Source organism: Trachurus trachurus (genome assembly GCF_905171665.1).
Source record: "Trachurus trachurus genome assembly, chromosome: 14".
NCBI classification, from domain to species: Eukaryota; Metazoa; Chordata; class Actinopteri; order Carangiformes; family Carangidae; genus Trachurus; species Trachurus trachurus.
The window spans coordinates 30,551,822-30,573,206 of record NC_139903.1 but is presented as its reverse complement, the minus strand read 5'-3'; the positions used below and the strand labels follow the sequence as shown (position 1 = coordinate 30,573,206).

At 42.1% G+C, this 21,385-nt stretch overlaps 1 protein-coding gene across 3 annotated transcripts in view; it reads right to left on the bottom strand.

The window, feature by feature from the left end:
* slco2b1 (solute carrier organic anion transporter family, member 2B1) overlaps positions 1-17,386 on the bottom strand; it is a 54,427-nt gene extending 37,041 nt beyond the window's left edge. The window contains exons 1-6 of one of the 3 annotated variants that reach the window (XM_083987154.1): positions 17,330-17,386; positions 11,687-11,797; positions 7,652-7,789; positions 5,644-5,806; positions 3,744-3,968; positions 257-355 (exon numbers count right to left, since the gene is read on the bottom strand). In XM_083987154.1, coding sequence (XP_083843280.1) covers positions 257-355; positions 3,744-3,968; positions 5,644-5,806; positions 7,652-7,789; positions 11,687-11,773 — 712 coding nt within the window. In that variant the 5' untranslated portion in view covers positions 11,774-11,797; positions 17,330-17,386. Of the gene's footprint in view, positions 1-256; positions 356-3,743; positions 3,969-5,643; positions 5,807-7,651; positions 7,790-11,599; positions 11,809-17,329 lie in introns of those variants that run through there. The other 2 variants (XM_083987153.1, XM_083987155.1) reach the window with 2 other exon arrangements.
* Between the last annotated feature and the right edge of the window lie 3,999 nt (positions 17,387-21,385).

Genomic DNA, 21,385 nt, shown 5'->3' with positions numbered 1-21,385 from the left:
AAAGTCTTCAGACCTACTGCTTGTCACGCAGCAGGATGAATACCTTTCCCCTGTGTCGGTTGTTTGTCTTGTTTTGCTGCAGCTGTTGTTCTTAACCCCTAACCATTTAACATGAAGACATATCAACCTCTCACACTCTTTACTGCAGGAAATCCTCCCTTTCCTTTCAAAGTGAGTGTTGTAAATGAAGTTGACTGGACAGGAGGAGATGAACACAGCGGTCGGGTCCAGCTGTGGCTCATCAGCGTCCCCTCACCTTTGGGCAGCTTGTCAAAGTCGACGTAGAAGCGCAGCATGAGGGAGCCTGTGATGAAGCCGAAGGCCGGGCCGATGGAGGTCACGGCGAGGAGGATGCCTGGAAAACACGACGAGAACAAACCTCAGAAAGATCAAAAGTTCACAATCTTTCTCCTTTTTTTTACTTGTTTTAAGGAGAAATCTACTCATCACCTCCAGATCTGATGGATCAGCATTAAAGCTCTCTGCTCATCACATCCTGTTTATTTTCACTCTTTAACACCAACCCCACACTGGCCTCGCTGCTGCTTTATGTGTGTGTCATGCTCAGTAGATATAAACTACATAACTTACATTTCTGACCTACTTATGGGTCTATGTCAGTTCTGGTTTCTTTTTCCACTCTATGTTTAAAAGTCTTGGACTGAACTCTCAGAATAAACAACTGTTTTATTGAAGCATAATTAATGACCTAATAATCCCAAAAGAATGTGTGGGTGCGTCCTCTATTGTCTTTAACTACTGGAATCTCAATGGGAGCGATGACAGAGAAGGAACCGCAGAGAACCAGCTGAACTGTTTAAATGTGGCTGTGTAGAATGAGCAGCTTTTTTGTGTTGAAACAAAATTAGACAGGAGGACGAATGAAAAATCACGACGTGTGACAAGGTGTCGAAAAGCATAAAAATGCTGTCACAGTAAACGAACAGCGAGCAGAGATCACCACGCACGCTGACTTCCTGTGTGCGGCTCTGGGTCGGCTGCGGACAGCTTCCAGGAACCAGTAAGAACTGGTTCCTTGTGTGAGAAGCTTCAGATTCCACAGGCTGGTGTGATTGCAACTTTTATCACATCAGAGAAGAAGGGCCAAGGTCTCTGTGTTCTGATGTCTGCTGCCCACTCTTAACTCAGGCTGGAACCAGTGTTGCCAGAGCTCGCCAGAGAAACAAAGCAACTAGAAATATGAAAACAAGCGACTTTTCTGCAGAGGTGGCAAAAGTACTCATATTCTGTACTTAAGTAGAAGTACAGATACATGTGTAAAAAAATACTCTGGTAAAAGTAGAAGTACTGATTCAACTCCTTTACTCAAGTAAAAGTAAGAAAGTACAGGCTCTGAAATGTACTTTCAAAGTAAAAGTAAAAAGTAAAAATGATTTTTTGCCGTTAATGAAACCTACATCATTTGATAATTTTGTTAAACAAAAAAAGTTAAGACTGAGTAATCAAGATTGAACTGACCAGAGGCAGTGTTTCCCAACGTTTGGGCCGCCAGACTCTCACAAAATAATAATAATAACCATTTTTAAATAGAGTTTCATCACCTCTCATCTCTGCCAGTCAGTCCACCTGCCGTCTCTCTCGCGTGCGGTCGCACCCACGTACACACACACGCGCGTCGCGCGCGCACGTACACACAGACACGGGCACATGGACAGGTTGCTTTTGCCCCTCGTAAACGGTAAATGCGCTATATCGCGCTGATTGTACAGTGTTCAACACCCCCCCCACCCCTCCCTCCGTCGGATAGTCCGACCACCATCGCTTCCTTCCTCCATGCAAGCTGCCTCCATGTCCCTGCTACAGTAGGCCTACAAGTTGGTAACTCTGTTCCCAGCTCCCTCCTCTTCTCCCTCCCTCCTCTTCTCCCTCCCTCTTCTTCTCCCCCTTTCCCTCTTCTTCTCCCCCTTTCTCTCTCTAGTTCGTCACGTCTTTTACCGGTATGCTTTTACGTCGTATCAAAAAAAAAAAAAAAGTAAGGAGCCTGTTTTTACAATGTAAGGAGTAGAAAGTAGTTATTTTTGCGTATAAATGTAGGGAGTAAAAGTAAAAAGTCGTCAGAAAAATAAATACTCAAGTAAAGTACAGATACCTGAAAAATCTACTTAAGTACAGTAACGAAGTATTTGTACTTCGTTACTTGCCACCTCTGCTTTTCTGATTGTGGTAAAAAAAAAAAAAAAGGGTTACACTTTGCACACACACATACAGTGATGGAAAAAAAGTTTTCGGACACCCTTAAAGGTACATTGTGTAGGAATTCCTCCCATCTAGCGTTGCAGTTGTAAATCACAAGCAACTCAATCGTATTTTTCATGCTGCATTCACCTGAAAGTGGGCAGACGGCAGACGGACGACAGCTGCTGCACGTAACGGCTTAAACACGAGGCCAAACAATACACGTGACCATATGTTGTCATGGCGATGTGGTATTGTTTACCTGACCCACGTTTTACCGGCTTTCTCTGGACTTCTGTGACTAAAATGACGTCTGGTTTGTTAGCGACGGCCGTCTGCCTGACTGCAGGTGAATGCAGCATCAGTGTAGCGCTCCATTCCTCCTCACTGCGTTACCGCGGTGACTTTTCACAGACGCCACCTCCACCTGAGCCGACAGCTCCGGTGTCTCCGCTGAGTTTCCGTGGTTTCCTACCGTCACGCTGCCACTGAACGTAAAAACATGGAGACACCACATGGCAGCCAGCACCAAGCTTACCCGCTCCATGGAGATATGAATGATATAAACGGCTAATTCAGAGCTGAAAGGAACACTTCACTTTGTTGATGGGGGGGATTACTGGTTAATGAAAAATTTGCTGCACATGTGGATCAGGATGCGTCACGTCTTGCTGAAGAAACCCTTGGACAGCCAGATCTTGGTTTGTCATCCAAGCTGGATTTCAGCAGAGTGGATCCAGCTGCAAAAAGGAGTGTGTCTGCTCTTCCTGGCTGAGAATCTGGACCTTCAGGCCTGTTTCCTGCGTTAGGTTCCTTGTTTTAGACATTTTTGTCTCTGAAGAACTTTCAAATGTGCTGGCTTTATATAGACTCCAAGCACGGCAACAAAGATTGTGTCTTTTAATAAAAAGCACAACCTTCACTAGTGGATCACTGGAACCAAAAATGACCCAATACTCAACATTTCTTGTGTATTTTTATGGAACAAATACATTTTAAGTTTTTTTTTTTTTTTTTTTAGAAATTGTTTAGTATTGTGGCTGTGACTTAAAAGAAATTGCACTTGAAGACCTAAGAGTGATTCTTAATGCAATATTCCACAAATCCACAGGGTGTCTGAAAACTTTTTTCCACCACTGTAAATATCACCTTGAATCCACAAATTTGTTATTGGTTTTTATGTGCTCATCTTCATATTTGTGTTTTGGTAAAAAAAATAAAAATAAAAAAAGGAAAAAATAAAATAGAATAAGAAATAAAAAACTTGTGGAAAATGTAGAGTAAATTTTCCAATATTTGCTTCGAATCTTCTCTCCGAATCTTAACGGGCCGGACCGAACATGATGACGTGTTAGGTTCAGGTGGAAAATAGCCCAAAAACCCGCAACGGCTGCCAATATTTATAAGAGACTTCACAGAAAAACAAGCCCAAAGTCGCTTATAATAAACTGACTTGACAACTGTGGCTGGAACTCTGAGGTTGAACTGATCACATGACCTGGTGTACGATGGGCCGTCCCACCCTGAACGCCAGCGGCCCAACGTACCGAGGTAAAGCGGCGAGTTCCTCTTGCTGGCGTAGTCGTCGATGTAGGAGATGCCGAACGGCTGGATGGGGACGGCGCCGATGCCCAGGAGCAGCTGCCCCATCAGCAGGACAGGGTAGACGCCCTCCTGGGAGGGGCTGTCCTGCTTGCTGCAGCTCTGATTGGACGGCGAAGTGGTGAAGGTTCTCCCTGACTGGCAGAGGCCCGAGCTGTTGTCACTGGGGGCTGATGGGAAACAGGAGGGAAAAGGTCAGTTTGCATTATATCAGTTTGTATGACCTTTAACCCTTTTTTTCCCCTTTTTCATACTTGATTGCAGGACTGCACAAATTACAGTATTGGTTCACATTCAATTACACATATTACGTTTTAGATATTAGAGCAATCCCACAAAATTTTTGTATTTTGTAATGAAGTACAACAGAAAAAGGAAAATGTTCGTAATAACGGAAAAAAAGATGGAAAGAAAAAAAGAGAGCGAATAAAAACAGTAAAATAGAGAAAAACACAAAAACAATGTACGTATATGTATAAATATATTCTTCTTATCTCTTCAAAAGTCTACAGACAACTCCTCAGAGCTGCAATCTTCAGTATTATTTAATTGTTCTCCATATATTCAATCCACCTATCCCATCTTTTCAGACATTCTGGTTCTTGATTTCTTATTCTTTATGTTATTCTTTCCATTTCTAAAATATCATTTCCAGTTATTAAAAGAAGGTAAAGTGGGTTTTAGCCAGTCCCTCATTACTTGCTTCAAAACTGCAAGTATCCTGAATAAGTATTTGTCTTACTCTTTTTCTGTTGTGAGCTCAGCTGGTGTTATTCCTAAAATAATACATTGTGATTCCACTGTCTTTTTAAACTGGAACATTAAAAAAAAATAGAATGTGATTTTTTCCAGAATGGCTTTAGTGATGGGCAGAATTTTTTATTTATTTAAAGGTTTAAGGATCAGGGACATTGCACATTAATAAAAACATTTAAACAAATGTAAACATGCCAGAATTAGAAAGAAATAGAAAAAGTGTGAGTGGTTTGCATGGTCTGAGCTGATGGATGATGAAGTTTGGACTGTATGTCTGGTGTATTGAAAAAACGTGTGTATGCTTTGCATGAAAATTCCCTCCAATATCCAGAATTTGTTGTATTTCATTATATGCTTTTTTCCAGACCTTTAACCTTCAGCTCAGAAGAAACAGAACCTGATAGGACCAAGTCTTCCTTTGAATTATGAATTCATTCAGAAAAAAAAGGAGGACAAAGAACCAGAGCTTCAACTAGAGGTGATTGCAGTGTACTGAGGCGTAGAACTAAATTTTGTCAAATGGTGGTTTCTGTAAGAGGAACGCATCAGAAACTGTGACTGTTTACACTGATGCTAAAAGGGATAGTAGCATTTTTTTTAAAGTGGGGTTGTATGATCTACAAATAGCCCCTAAGTACTTTAATTGCAGTAGAAGACTCTCTGCACTCCTCCCGTTAGCAACGCCAGCCCATAGCCCTGCCCAGAGATTTACAACATACAGTGTTGTGAACAGACCCAAAGAAACGGCCTATTTTCACGGCCTAAAAGAGGTTTTACCTGAAAAAAAAACACAGTTCTATTGTTCGCTATAATATAATTTTTTCCAGCCCCTCAAAGTGCAGGAAAAAGGCAGTTTTTATTTGGACCTAACGGGAGGAGTGCAGAGAGTCTTCTACTGCAATTAAAGTACTTAGGGGCTATTTGTAGATCATACAACCCCACTTTAAAAAAAATGCTACTATCCCTTTAACGCATCAATGTTGCTGAATGTGCACTGTCCCAGCTCCCAACTCAATAAATAAATACATGAAAATTAAATGAAAACTGTATATTCAGTGTGTGTGTGTGTGTGTGTGTGTGTGGTCTCACAGCTGGTGCGGTCAGTGTACTCGTACGGTCCATTTAGCAAGTGTGGCAGCGCCATCAACAGCGAGGCCAGGCAGGCCAGCAGAGCCCCGCCCCCGATCAGCCGCGGCCGGTGGACTCGACTGCCGAGGAAACTGACGAAGACGATGAGGACGGTGTTCCCCACCTGATCACACACACACACACACACACACACACACACACACACACACACACACACTGTGAGGAACAGGGTGAAAAGGGAAAAAGCAGAGACAATTGTTTGGACTCTGCTAAGGAAATGTGCACTGTAGAAAAACAGACTCTTCCTCTCGGAGCTGGAGCCTCCAACAACTATGACGGAAACCCTCCCTCCTCTTGTCCTGTTGCATCAGAAATCTGTTTTCTTTCACATGACTGCCTGGAAATAACATGGATGAGTCCCCACTACACTTGGAGTTCATGAACACTATTACATTTAATCCTGGCCCTACAGAAAAATGGTAGCCAGTGGCGGACAGTAACGGAGTAAATTTACTGGAGTACTGTACTTAAAGGGATAGTTCACCCAAAATTCAAATTTCACTCATTATCTACTCACCCTCATGTCGACTAAGGGCTGGGAGAATTTTTAGAGTCCTCCGTGCCTTCTCTGAGTTACGGGGGGTCCGCGCAGCAGTATTTGTCCATATGATGGTTGTCAATGGATACCAACTTTCTTTGTCCAAAAAGACACACCAAAAAACATCCAAATACCAAATAAATGTCCCTCTTGTATTGAAGCCCCGACATGAGAAATTGTTCCGCCAGTCAGTGCAAATCACGCGAGATTTGCACTGACATAGGAAGAGCAGTGAACCGAGACACTGGGAGCTTCCGCTACAAACAAGCTTAAAATATAGACTTATTTAATTTTTTTCGGAACAATTTCTCATGTCGGGGCTTCAATACAAGAGGGACATTACAGACGAGCAGTATGGAGGTATTTGGATGTTTTTTGGTGTGTCTTTTTGGACGAAGAAAGTTGGTATCCATTCACAACCATTATATGGACAAATACTGCTGCGCGGACCCCCCTGTAACTCAGAGAAGGAACGGAGGACTCTGAAAATTCTCACAGCTCTTAGTTGACATGAGGGTGAGTAGATAATGAGTGAAATTTGAATTTTGGGTGAACTATCCCTTTAAGTACATATCCAGAGGATTTGTACTTTACTTGAGTATTAGATTTCTTTGGGACTTATTACTCTTACTTGAATACATTTCCAAGACAAATATTTTTTACTTTTACTCGAATTAATTTCTAGGAAGGCTGAAAAGTACTCGTTACTTTCAGGTCTGCTCTTTTTTTTTCTAAAATACTATTGGACACAAGCTGTGTTTGTCAAAGTGCACAGTGCAGCTCTCCACTGGGATCTACGTCATCCCTCCCGGATACCGCCAAAGCAGCCACGCTCTCGACTGCGTTTGTCAACTCAAAACTTAACGTAAAACTTTCACAGGTAAAACAGGTCGGAAAAACACGAGTGGGTTGCCTGGAACGCTACAAAGTCGTAAGTCGTGACGTGAAGCTGTAATTTACGGTTTCAAAAGCCTGCCTGGAACGCAGCATTAGCCAAAACGACTGGATCGCTTACTTCTGCTTTAAAAGCTCCTTAAATTCATTTAGAAAAAATTATAGTAATTCATTGATGTGAAAAATAAGAAATTTACTCTTACTCTTACATAAAGTAAATTTAAAAGCATGTACTTCTGGATACATAAGTACCTTTAAAAGCAAGTACTTTTTTACTCTTACTCGAGTAACATGTCGACTGAGCTACTTTTACTTGTAACGGAGTGAATTTTGACCAGTAGTATTTGTACTCTTACTCAAGTACTGGGGTCGAGTACTCTGTCCATCTCTGGGTGTAGCTGACAAGAATGAGGTGTAATTATAGATTCAATCATGAAAATGTTGACTGAAAATATAAACTTTTGTTACAGTTGTTGTGAGTAATGATTTTGTTTTATAACTTTAAGTTGAACTGACCTCATTGAACGCTGCCAGCAGGCCAGACTTCTGACTGGACAGGCCGTAGCGCCGCTCGATGGTGGAGATGGAGCTCTTCATGTAGCCCGACACCAGCAGCTGAGACAACTGCAGCAAACTGTGGCAGAACACAAAGAACTGCAGAGAAAAAGAGAGGAGAAGAGGACAAGGAAGATAAAGGAGGTGAGGAGAGAGGAGGATGAGGAAGATAAGGAGAGATGAAGAGGGAGAAGAGAGAGGAATATCTGTCAGATAAATCAGGTTCAAAGGCTCAAATCAGAACAAACCAAACTCCTCATATATAGAACAAAGGAGTTGTGGCCAAAGAACAACAAAGGTGAAGGTTTCAAAAGTGAAAGTCAAGGAGGGGGGAGGAGAGAGGGGGAAAGGAAACCTCTCCATGTCACGACCTCAGAGAACAAAACCAGGATGGACACGAGGAATGTGAAACCGTAAAGTTTTGTTTTGATGGATCTGAGTTAAAGTTTCCTCAAATTGAAACTGTTGCACAAAACACCTTAGTGACCAAAGTAAGGAAAAAGTCCAAAGGTTCTTCCGATTGTGTCTTTGCTGCAATACGACAGTGAGGAAAATGAACCTGGAGGAGATTTTGTGTCTCACCTTCACTAACTCCCTCAGCTGAAGAGAAATTAAACTTAAAGGGACATTGTGTAACTTCTCCTGTTATCTATTCACGAAAATCGATTATTTGGTTTAAAAGTCTGTTTTTCATTAATCAGTAATCCCCCCATCAACAAAGTGAAGTGTTCCTTTCAGCTCTGAATGAGCCGTTCATATCATTCATATCTACATGGAGCGGGTAAGCTCAGTGCTGGCTGCCATGTGGTGTCTCCATGTTTTTACGTTCAGTGGCAGCGTGACGGTAGGAAACCACGGAAACTCAGCGGAGACACCGGAGCTGTCGGCTCAGGTGGAGGTGGCGTCTGTGAAAAGTCACCGCGGTAACGCAGTGAGGAGGAATGGAGCGTTACACTGATGCTGCATTCACCTGCAGTCGGGCAGACGGCCGTCGCTAACAAACCAGATGTCATTTTAGTCACAGAAGTCCAGAGAAAGCCGGTAAAACGTGGGTCAGGTAAACAATACCACATCGCCATGACAACATATTGTCACGTGTATTGTTTTGCCTCGTGCTGACGGGCCACTTGTTTACATAGAGGCTTGTTTATGCCGTTACGTGCAGTGGCTGTCGTCTGTCTGCCGTCTGACCAATTTCACGTGAATGCAGCATGAAAAATACGATTGAGTTGCTTGCGATCTACAACCGCAACGCTAGATGGGAGTAATTCTTACACAATGTACCTTTAAAACTTAAAGGGATATTCCAGGGTAAGTTCAGCCCATGGTCTAACACACCGTGCCACCGAGTAAGAACCCCCCCCCCCCACACAGATCAAGTTTGGCATTGGCACGCTGTCACCTCCACCGCTAAATTTCTCACCGCTATATGTGTGGCGGCCTGGGAAAACCCGTTGGATGTCGCGGACGTTCTATTGTGGCAAATAGCCGAAATAGGTGGAAAAGTACTATTTCCACGATTTTGATATTTTGTGTGATTCTGGTACTTTGAACTCCCTGCTACATCGTGGTGAATAAATATTTTAAGTAAACAAAACGGAAAGTACTTATTTTTATGTTTTTGTGGCGAGTAGAGCGTTTCGTTTACAGCTGAGCCACAGCACAGCTGAGCTGCAGCAGCAGCGCTAGTAGTCTACTTGCCAAAAATGAGTACCCGGAAATGTTGAGTACCCCAAAGTTTTATGTTAGAAATATATAGTATGGGTCTCCAGTATTCAGAAACTGCCGGATGCTAACTTATATATATTGGGCAATTAGCACAATTGACACAATTAGCATAAATTAGCATAGTTGCCTATATGGGCAATATTTCAGCAAAATTGACCTGGCTGATCTGGGCAATATTGGAGTGGTTTTAGGGGTTATTGATGATGCTGAATCCATTTCTGACATTTTCAAAATTCAAAATGGCTGTCTAAACCGGAAGGGACCAGATTGAAATCCATCAAAATCGGCCCACTGGCGGTTTAAATCTGGTCACTACCGGTTTAGACAGCCATTTTGAATTTTGAAAATGTCAGAAATGGATTCAGCATCATCAATAACCCCTAAAACCACTCCAATATTGCCCAGATCAGCCAAGTCAATTTTGTTGAAATATTGCCCATATAGGAAATTATGCTAATTTATGCTAATTATGTCAATTGTGCTAATTGCCCAATATATATAAGTTAGCATCCGGCAGTTTCTGAATACTGGGGACCCATACTATATATTTCTAACATAAAACTTTGGGGTACTCAACATTTCCGGGTTCACAATGGGGCCCTATGGGCTGGCAAGTAGACTATAGAGGAGACAGGTCCGTTGTTGTTGTAGAGGTAGCATTCAAGGACCCTCGGAAAGCAGAGAATCCCGCGATTCAGATGCTTTTTTACAGCTGATCTTTATCATAAACGGTTCGGAAGTTATAATATGTTGTTGATGTTTTGTAAAACTTGTGCAAGTGCCGATGATAAATTCGGTTTAGCGCTGATGCTACGTACTGTTTAGCATTGATGCTACGTTCGGATTAGCATCGATGCTATGCTAGGTTAACGTCTGTTGCCGTACCACGTGATTACACGCACCCTATACGGTCCCTTCTTGTCACAGAGGCACCATTCAAGGACCCTCGGAAAGCAGAAAATCACGATTCAGATAAAGTTTACAGCTAGTCTCTATCATAAATGGTTCAGAAGTTGTTTAATGTTTCGTAAAACACTTGTCTTTAGAGGGTTAAAACAGCAACGTTCTATTTAAAGCCATTTTTCTCACTTTTCAGTTTTTTGGTCATAATAGATTAAAATGCCCATCACTTTTGATCTGAAAGGGCTATCTCAGTTATTCAAACAGTTATGAATGGCTGAAAACTTCTAGTTTATGGAAATATAAAAAAAATGAAAATGTCAAAATCCCACCATGTGAAGGGTTTTCCCAGGCCACCACACATATACCAGCTCCCGGGTCAGAGTTTTTTTTGTTTTTCCCAGGCTTTCTGTTATGTTGTTTTTGTATTTTGTGTCACATTGTTTTATTGTAGTGGCACACTCATTGACAAGAAAATTTCAAACCGGCACTCCATGTCACAAAGGTTGCTGACCCCTGCACTATAGCAATACAATACAATAAAACTTTATTGTCCACCATTGTGGAAAATTGCCAGTACACTGCTGCCTATTCCTCCACCAGCCAACCGCCATCAAAAAAGCCACTTATAATGCTCAGAACAGCACCAAACGTCATCAACAGTACAAACAGGGTCCCAGCCCATAATACGAGGCATCAATGGCTTTGCCTGGTTTCTATTGAAAAGAGACCAAAACACAACTCAACCACTCTCCTCCAGCCACTGGCTAGTTGTGGGGAAGCCCTGGCGAGTTGATTACAGAGTGCATCAGTGTTCCTCTCTGTTTCTGGCAATAACTATCAAGTGTTGACAGGGAACTGAACAGAGTTGAGTTCTTTAAACTATTGACATTTTTGAAACTAAACATCACTGGACTCTTGACTTTTCTACTTCACTCGGTAATCGACTCGTCAGGGCTTCTGTATTAGTAACAAGCGGCTGGAGGAGAGTGGGTGAGTTGTGTTTTGGTCTCTTTTCAATAGAAACCAGTCAAAGCCAGCAGGTGTTTGATGGCTCGTATTATGGGCTGGGACACTATTTGTACTGCTGATGAAGTTTGGTGCTGTTCTGAGCATTATTTGTGGCTTTTTTGATGGTGGATAGCTGGTGGAGGAATTGACAGCAGTGTACTGCTATAGTGCGGTCTTTACTGAGGATGTTACAACTAGAGAAGTTAGCGGTCGGCAAACTTGATCTTTCAAAGGGGGGTCTTACTCACTTAGACCATGGGTTGAACTTACGCCGGTATATCCCTTTAATGTGTTCAGCGTAGTTCTTTCTCTGTCGATCATCTAACATCAGACTCTGGGTGTGACGATGAGACAAACCTTGATGTTGTTGAAGGGACTCCGCCTGCGAGCAGAGGGTCGAGACCCAGCGGGGTCAGAGGACACGGTGAGGTCGGTGGCTGCCATGACTTAACCTCCACAGCAGGGAAACTGGAAGAGTAGAACACGGCCTGTAAAACACACAGTGTTACATAAACATGGCTGCAGCTCTCTAGAATCACTCAGAACATAAAGGATGTGTGTGCGTGTGTGTGTGGTCTATGTGTGTGCTCTAACAAAGGGTTGAGAAGTGAAAGCTTTTGGCAGCCGACTGAAGTCTGGACTGAAGCCAACAGGAAAAATCACTGCAGCAGAAAACAAGATAAGAAGAGAGAGGGAGAGAGAAAGTTAGAGAGAGAGATGGAGAGACAGACAGAAAACACAAACACTGACAGAAAAAAAATGAAATTTAGAGAAGGAAATCATAACAACAAAATTACAAATTGTGATAGAAGATTTAAAGGGATAGTTCAACATTTTGGCAAATTGGCCCATAGCCATAATCCCTATAGTCATAGCAGTAGGTTTGTTACCTTTATTTGTCGGTGCAAGCTATTTTTAGAACGGCGGGGCAGAGCGGCGAGCTGCTCAGAGCTACGCTACGGAGGCTCATGGGATTTCTTGGTTTCCCTCAACAAACTCATCAAATACACAATCCAACAACTCCACAACGCTCTGGTGGAGAAGTTGTGACCTGCACATTCACCACGCTATGAGATAATAACGGAACGTTACCAGACAGAGTTGTTTTAGAGGTAAATGCAGAGTCTGCTTGCTGAAAAACTGCCCCCGACGGGAACGTGTTGTTTTGCATGAATTTACCTCGAAAACAACTCTGTCTGGTAACGTTGTGTTATTATCTCATAGCGTGGTGAATGTGCAGGTCACAACCTGTCCACCAGAGCGTTTTGGAGATGTTGGATTCTGTATTTGATGAGTTTGAAACCAAGAAATCCCATGAGCCTCCGTAGCGTAGCTCTGAGCAGCTCGCAGCTCTGCTTCGCCATTCTAACAACAGCTTGCACTGACAAATAAAGGTAACAAACCTACTGCTGTGACTATAGGGATTATGGCAATGGGCCAATTTGCCAAAAGGTTGAACTATCTCTTTAAGTGTTAGGTTCTTGTTTTAGAGATGCACCATCATACGTTTTAGGATGTGATGTTCTACTTTTTCTCAGGTTTCACTGATGAAGATAAACTTCATCCCTTTCACCTTCACCATCATCATCATCATTATACTGAGGATTGTGAATAAACTGAGTTTATTCCTCTGTCAGAGCGACAAAGAGCAGATGATTGAATAATCCTAAAGAATGTTGTTGTTTTTTCCCCGTTATTTACCAGTCTGGTTGTCTTGATGTTTGCCCTCCTGACATGCAGTGCTGATAAATGGAGCTGAGAGAAGCAGGAAGTAAACAACTTCTTATCAGATTCAGCAGAGGGAGATCACCAGCATCAAGGGAGAAGCCGACTGTCTGTCTGCTCAGAGTCCAAACATGATGGGACTAAGCACTAACCACTGACCCTGGGCCTGCACCAACAGCCCCGCGCTGCAGCTGAAACCTTCGCCAACACATCCTGCTTCTATTACTCCATCCACTGAAGCCTGTCTAACACTTTTCTAACAAGAAACTGAAAGCTCAGTAATCTGTTAGTGCTTGATTGGTATCAACAGGTGTGGTTTTGGTGCTGCTCTCACCTGTGAAATGATTCACTGTAGCCCTTTAATTTCATTTGAAATGAAATGTTACTCATTAACAACTTGAGACTACTTATGAGACCATTTTGGCCACTCTACTTCTACTATAGTAAAATTCTGTTACACAAAATATTACCCTGTAAATTAATGGATGCCTGATATCTTTCCTGCCTCTGTCTCACAAATTGAAAAATATCCTCCATTTATAAACAGAAAGGCTACTGAGGCATATAACGCTATACATAAATATTTCTAATAGAAGTTATACCTTTATTTTTTCCCTGGCAGCGTGCTCTTCAAATGAGTTTTTCTCCAGCTCTCACCGTCAGTCTGCAGTCTCAGCAACTTTCACCAAGTCAGCGATTGTTTACGTGCTGCTGCGACCTATTAGCTAGTTTAGCTTAGCATTAGCGCCGGCGCCCCACCCCCTCCTCTCTGTGTTGAATGGACAGGTGACCGTGTTCGTCACAGTCTGCGGTGCTTCCACCCATAGATATATATAAGAACTAGATGACTCACCCGCAGCTGTTTCCCAATGACAAAGCGTAGCCAGTACGGCGGCCATCTTGGGACGGGCAACTCTCTCCCTCAGAGCATTAAGCCTATGGTGCATGTTCTGCTATAATGACCACAACTTGCTCAGTTTTTGTCCGATTTCAAAACGGTTTGATTTTTATGAACGTTTATGCAGTTATGATGCAGCATATTTAGAATCACGGATAATTTTAATAATGTATTTTTTTTTTGTAAAAGTAACATTATAGTGACATTATGCAAATAGTTAAAGTAATAGCTACTGATTTATTTTTCACAGAGTTATGAATCGTTTTTTTAGTGCAGATGACTGGATCACCATCTACTGCACTGTAACTGCAGCCAGAGTCAGAGCAAGTTGACCGTCCTCATATGGCCGACTGTGAGCTACGCCTGCGTGTAGTCCGATCCACCCCCTTGCTTCCACCAGTGTGGACGAGGTGACGTTTCAGCGTATGCCTACTCAGTGTAGCCAGATAACTTCTAATTAGGGCCACGGGCCATCGCACCGGGCACTGGCCCCTACAGCTATGAGTCTAAAGAATGTGAAGCTGACGTCACGCCGCTTTGGCGTTGTGGGACGTCGGCGCCATCTTTGGAGGAACGCAAACGTAAACAGAGTGGGGAAAACGGAGGAAAACGAGCAAGAAGTAAAAGAGAAAGAAAAAGAGATGAGGAAGACGGACAAAAAGAAATTAAAAAAAAGAAATGGAGAAGGGGAAGGGAAACGAAGGAGGAACGTGTGATAAACTCAAATTTAACGAGAAACAAAGGTACACAGAAAAACTACAACTTATTAATGGTGTCGATCCCTACGTTTTGGCTGGATTCAAGACCCAGATTTACTCCCTCCACTGACTTATCCAGACATTGTGAACTATCTCGTTTTTGGTATTAGTGCATACTGTGGCATTTTATTACACAGCAGTACTGTCCCACCATGATTACTTTTAAGCGACTTTGGGGAACTTTTTTTAGGGGGACGAGCAAGTGTTTACATCCGTGATCCTCCAAAGATGGCGCCCAACGTCCCACGACGTGACGTAACTTCACATTCTCTATAGCTAGAGTAGCCTATTTAATTTTTTTCGGAACAATTTCGCATTTCGGGGCTTCAATACAAGACGGACATTACATACAAGCAGCATATGAGGTATTTGGATGTTTTTTGGTGTGTCTTTTTGTTACGAAGAGAAGTGGTATCGATTTGCAACCGTTATGGACATGCAGTGCTACGCCGAGACCCCCTGTAACTCAGAGAAGCCACGGAGGACTCTGAAACTTCTCCCAGCCCTTAGTCGACATGAGGGTGAGTAGATAATGAGTGCAATTTGAATTTTGGTTGAACTATCCCTTTAAAATGGCTTGCCATAGTATATAGGCTACATCCATGCCAACTGCTCAGTAAAGGGAAGTGAGTCACTAAATGACGTCATCACATAATTTGCATAATGTAATGGACGCTGTGCTAATAGGAAAAAGTAACATCGTGGGAGAGACAAAAAGTGCAGTTCATTCTTGGTTTGTTTTAATTTTAAAGCCCCAGTAGGCCTATGTAACTTATTTGGCTTTTTAGTAGCAAAAATCAAATATTGCTTTCATAAATGTATTTCACTGAAGTCGAGTCACACCCGCATACAAATAAAAGCTTTCTTGTACCTTAGAATGAGTTACAAGTCGTTACAAATAAGTGGGCGACGCACAGAACCGAGGCTGCCATGTTGCATCACAATTTTTTACGTTCAGTGGCAGCGTGACCGTAGGTAACCACGGAAACTCAGCGGAGCTGTCAACTCGGGGAGAAAGTTTTCCAGGTAGCGCCTGTTAAAACTGTCACCACTGTGTAGTGTGATGAAGGACGGAGGCACTGATGTCGTGGGTCAGGTAAACAATACGACATCACCATGACAACATATTGTCACGCCTGTATTGTTTTGCCTCGTGCTAGCGGACCACTTATTTTACTACGCTTGTTTATCCTGTTACATGCAGTGTCTGTTGTCTGTCTGACGTCTGCCCGATTTCACGTTAATGCAACATCAAGAATACGTTCCGATATGCAACCGCACCGCTAGATGGGGGGTAATTCCTACACATTATACCTTTAAAGGTACATTAGGAATTACTCCCATCTAGCGTTGTGGTTGTATATCGCAAGCAACTCAATCGTATTTTTCATGATGCATTCACGTGAAATTGGGCAGACAGCAGACGGACGACAGCCGCTGCACGTAATGGCATATGTAAACAAGACAAAACTACATTTCCCATGAGCCTCTGTGCGCACAATGAAATTCTTGGACCGACGCAAGACGGAAAGCGAAAACATCTTCCAAGAATGTTTTCATTAATCAAGAATGAAAGTCTGAGTCCGACCATAAACGGTGATTCGGTGGCGTTATTCCCATGACCCGCCGGGCAGCATCCGCGAAACCGAAACTAGGAAATGCTGGGGCAGCCGACCACTAATAATAACAAAAATAACTATGAAGACAAATGATATATTTATCCAAATGGACCCATTAACAAGTGTGGGTAACGTAGATTCATCCACATTAATATGAGACTCTTTTATAACCAAAAGCAAACTCCTTGGGGTCTCTTTAAAGCTTTTAAGAAAGCTTTAGGTTTGTTGATAGATTCAGCAGACCTTATCTCGGCAGGTAGGCCTAAATTGCAAATGCCCAACGCCAACAACTAAAACCAAGATGCTGAAAATGCTAACTGTGTAACATCAACATGTTAGCATTTTCACTGTGAGTATGAGAGTAAAGAAGTCCAGTCACACTACAAACTCTTTTGACTCTTCTAAATGTTTGTTGTAGAACTGAAGGACGAACAACTGTATCAGCAAAAGCAATGGCCAAACAGACAGAACAGAAATCTGCAGCTCTTGTGCAACATGGCATCACAGAGGTGCAATAAACTGGACCTGTTCAGCTACATTCATCAGAGAGGTCAGACCCACAGATCTGAGAGTTAGATATGATTAGTTTAACAGAGATTTTGCAGCAGCACTGGAGGAACTGCAGAAAATGAGGCTAACATATGCATCACAACTTGATGTTTTTTATGATATGATTTTGTTTCAATGCTGCAGTAGTTTTGTGCACAAAGGAGCATTACTTCACTAAAGCACATCATGCACTTGGTATTTCATACCACTTACAGTGTATCCAACCTGCAGCAGCAGCAGGACTGTCAACAGGCAGCATTACAGTAATGAATCATATTTTATCCTTTCAATTTTTCCTCAAAATTGGTCTTTTGTCGTGGATTTTGTAAAGTAATACTTCCTGCTGTCTGTAACACACTAGCTTTGATGAATCAGAGACTTCTCATTAGACTGGGTTAAAGCCTGAAACATCCTGAGGGAAGAGACAGAGACGTGATCCAGTCAGACTCACCTTGATAGCAGCACCAGCTCAGGTCAGCTTTCTCTGCTTACTCCTTTCGCTTTGCTGCAGCTTCGATCTTCTCCTCCTCCTACAGCCTGAGCAGCGCAGGAGGGAGGGACCAGGAATTTGACCCTAGTGGAGAAGAAGGAAGTGAATTTTCAGACCCACGTGTCTCAATTTACAACCTAAGTAATAAACAGGTTTGTCTTTCAGACACTTAAGGAATCTGCTTCAACAAGGCTGAATATACACAAACCTTTTTGCTTGGCTGTTAATTTCAAATGGATCTTTTATAAGCATGTGTAAGCTACTTAACATTTATTATTGTGGATTTGTGGAACATGAGTTATTGCAGTTTTAAACTTGTCGACTTGTTGAGTGGATCCTCTAATACCTCTAAGATGATCAGTGAACTCTTGCTATAGGCTTTATGCAAAGCTCCACTACTTCCGGAACTTAAACAAGCTCCTTTATTTCCTGTCTTACATTATTGGACAAACTGATTAATGGTCAGACACACCCGGATTAATCAGTTTGATAATGTAAGACATGAAATAAAGGAGCTTGTTTAAGTTCAGGAAGTGGAGCTGTGCATAAAGCCTATAAATAAAAGATACAAAATTCATATTCCATCAGTAAAACACAGTGGTTTAGACCATACAATGAATTAAATTCATACTTTAGTTCTCTGTTTACACAAAACAATAGAACAAATTTGAATAAAAATTAGACTGAAGTTGAGATGCAGGAGAAATAACACTAATAACAAGAAGCAGAACAACTGAAGACATTCAAACATTCAGATGGACTGTCCACATCACTGCTGCTGTCTCCATGATCACTCAAATCAGCACCTATCAAGACGTTTTGATTAGTAATTAATCATGTGACCACCAGGTGGTGCCAGAGTCAATATAACAAATGCACTCAATGCTGAACTCTGGCCCAACATGGGCTTCTTTGGAAGATGTGACGTCAGCTCTGTGATCTCATCATTAACTGTGGTGAAGAACCCACCATGGATCAGCTCTTGCAGTCTGACCTTGGTGTCCCGCACTTTGTGTTTTCCACGGATTCCTCTGACTCCACAGCTCCATTCCCTCTGCCCCAACTGCCCCCGCATCACCTCCTTTCCTCTGTTCCTAAACCAGTCTGCCCACCAGAAACTGCCTCCATCAGCTCTTCCTTGACTGAACAATCCCCATTTATCCCATATTCCATGTTGTAAACTGTTTTTTGGTCTTTACACATCATCCATTGCTCGTCTGCCCGTCCTGGGTGAGGGATCCCTCCTCTGTTGCTCACCCTGAAGTGTCGCCTGTTTTTTTCTTGGGAGTTTTTCCACAGATGATGTCAGGGTCTAAGGGCAGAGGATGTTATTATAATGGTGCATACAGCCCTTTGAGGCAAACTGTTTGTGTCCTTGGTGTCTCTATAGAAGGCAATTTTATTTGTAGCATATTTTTGCAGAGTGATGACAGTGTCAGTAGTTCTATCCACAGCCACTGAATCATGAGGCTGTGTGGAATTTCTGCTGTTCACAACACTTTCCACATCTGCCCTGAGTTTCCCCTCATAGGAAGACAACCTGGAGTTTTTTTTATTACTGGCTGAACACAGTGACCACATCTGCTGAGACATCAGGACCAATGATGATGATGACACAATGCTTTAGGAAGAACAGAAGCAGGCCAGCAGAGTGAGGATCAAGAGAAGTAACACAGTGACACCTACTGGCCAGCGCTCATACATTACAAATAAAATAGAGAAGCCATGACAATATGTTTTATTCAAAGCAGAAAATGAACATATTTTTATACATGCATTGATATCAGTCAACTTGGGCTCAATTTCTATGAGTAAAGACTGATTAGTCAAAGAACATATGCAGGTATTTATATACAGTACATCAATATCTGCATCTGAAGAATCACAATCTTTTATTGTCAAAGAACAAAACAAATGTTTGTTTTTTCATGACTCTCAGTACAAACATAGAAACAGACACTTAGAAACAAAGGAAAAAAAGAAATTGAACAGGAGAGAGAACGATACAAAAAAATAGACAAGATTTGATTTGATTTCCTGATATGAATGAGTCCTTTTAGAAAATAATGAAATTTGTTAGTGAGAATGACCATAAGGGTATGAACTGCTTTAAAGGGGAATTTCCATTTTTTACAATCTGGACCTTATTTCTAGCATAAAATGCAACCATTTACTTACTCGGATAACTTACGAGTCATGCTGATGAAATTAGTCTGCAGGCCAGCGGAATGCAGCTTCTAAATAGCACATTATCTGCAGCGCCCGGGGTTACCTGTTATCAACATCCAGAGTCTGTAGGTTGACCTACTAACCTCTGACCTGGATGATGTCATCTCTGAGCGCTGCGTGGCTCATTCTGATAATAATAATCATTCCGCTTCGGCATTCGGGTCGGCATTTTTAGTGCAACTATCCAGAGCTTTAGTGAGTCTAGGTTGTGGAGAGGAAGCCTGTGGAAGCTGAACTTCATCCAGCTGCTCATTTTGTTCTGACAAGTCAGAAACACGCAGAAACGAACTAGGGCTGGGTATCGATTCAAATTTCAAGAATCGATTCGATTCCGATTCTTAAGATTCAGAATTTATTTTTTCGATTCGATCCGATTCGATTCAATTTGGGTTAGTGTCATTAAAACCGTTTTTTGAGCTGTTACCTCATTGTCTAGTTATGTAACATATTAATAAATTATTGTCTAGTTATGCAACATACTAGTATTAAATTAATGAAGTAGCCTATTGGTAGTTAATGATGGCTATAAGGCAAGGCAAGGCAATTTTATTTGTATAGCCCGTTTTTACAAACAGTTTGTCTCAAAGGGCTTTACATGGCATCGTAACAACATCCTCTGTCCTTAGACCCTCACATCGACTGAGGAAAAACTCCATGGAAAACCCTTTTAACTCATTGAGTGCCGCGCTCCTTTCCAAAGTTTTAGTCAAGTGTACCGGCAATTTAGACCATTTTTGACTTTTTATGTAGAGCCACAGTGTATTCTATATTATTGCCACCAACACATACTGTGGCTCAATTGAAAGCTGCAGCAGCTGCTGCATCTGCATGCAGAACTCGTTTGCAGAAGCCGAGTTATGATAAAAACTTCCAGATCATGAGCTGTCATGTGACTTTGATCGTCATCTATTTCAGTTCTCCTCGTCGTAGAGTCCCCAAATTTACATATAATGTGTATTAAAGTGTCTATTTTCATAATTTAAAAAAAAAGCAAAAAACGTAAAATTACGTTTTCGGCACTCAACGCATGGGAACGAAAAACGAGAAATTACGTGGTTGGCACTCAATGAGTTAACAGGGAAAAATCCGAGAAACCTCAGGGTGAGCAACAGAGGAGGGATCCCTCACCCAGGACGGACAGACGTGCAATAGATGTTGTTACAGACAAGACAGTTTACAGTTTATGTCACAGAATGTGCGAAATATAGGACTGGTGAAAATGGCAAGGACCAATCCCAGAATGTTGATAGACTAGAATTTTACAAACATGCTGTAGGGCAGAATTACTGAACAGATCCAGGGCACCTGCAGCAATGGATTGCTATTGGGACAGTAACCTGGTGCATTATTAAAAATATGACATGAAGAATTCACCCAAAAGCTGTTGCTGTTGAATACAAAAGTATTTTAATTTCGTCATGGCCATTTGGCCCACAAACAGCTGTGAACGTGAACAACTAAAGATAGTGAAGTGTAGGGTCACACAGTGTGATGTGATTCAGTTTGGATTGTTATATTGTGTTACACCACAAGGTGTCACTGTGTGCATTGTGGGCTCAGAGAAGTGGGGGCTTCTGGGTAATGCTAGTATCGTTGTGGCTAGTTGAAGAAGTAGCAACAGTTTGTTTACGTGTTGACTAACTGTGTAGTAGCTCCTGAATAAAACCGAGCGTGAAGTTACAGCAAGTGAGTCCGTGAACTTCATGACACACAGTAAACTATACTGCATGTGGGGTCCGCCCGCTATTCAGACATCCCGCTATTCCGACATGTCTCTATTTAGACATC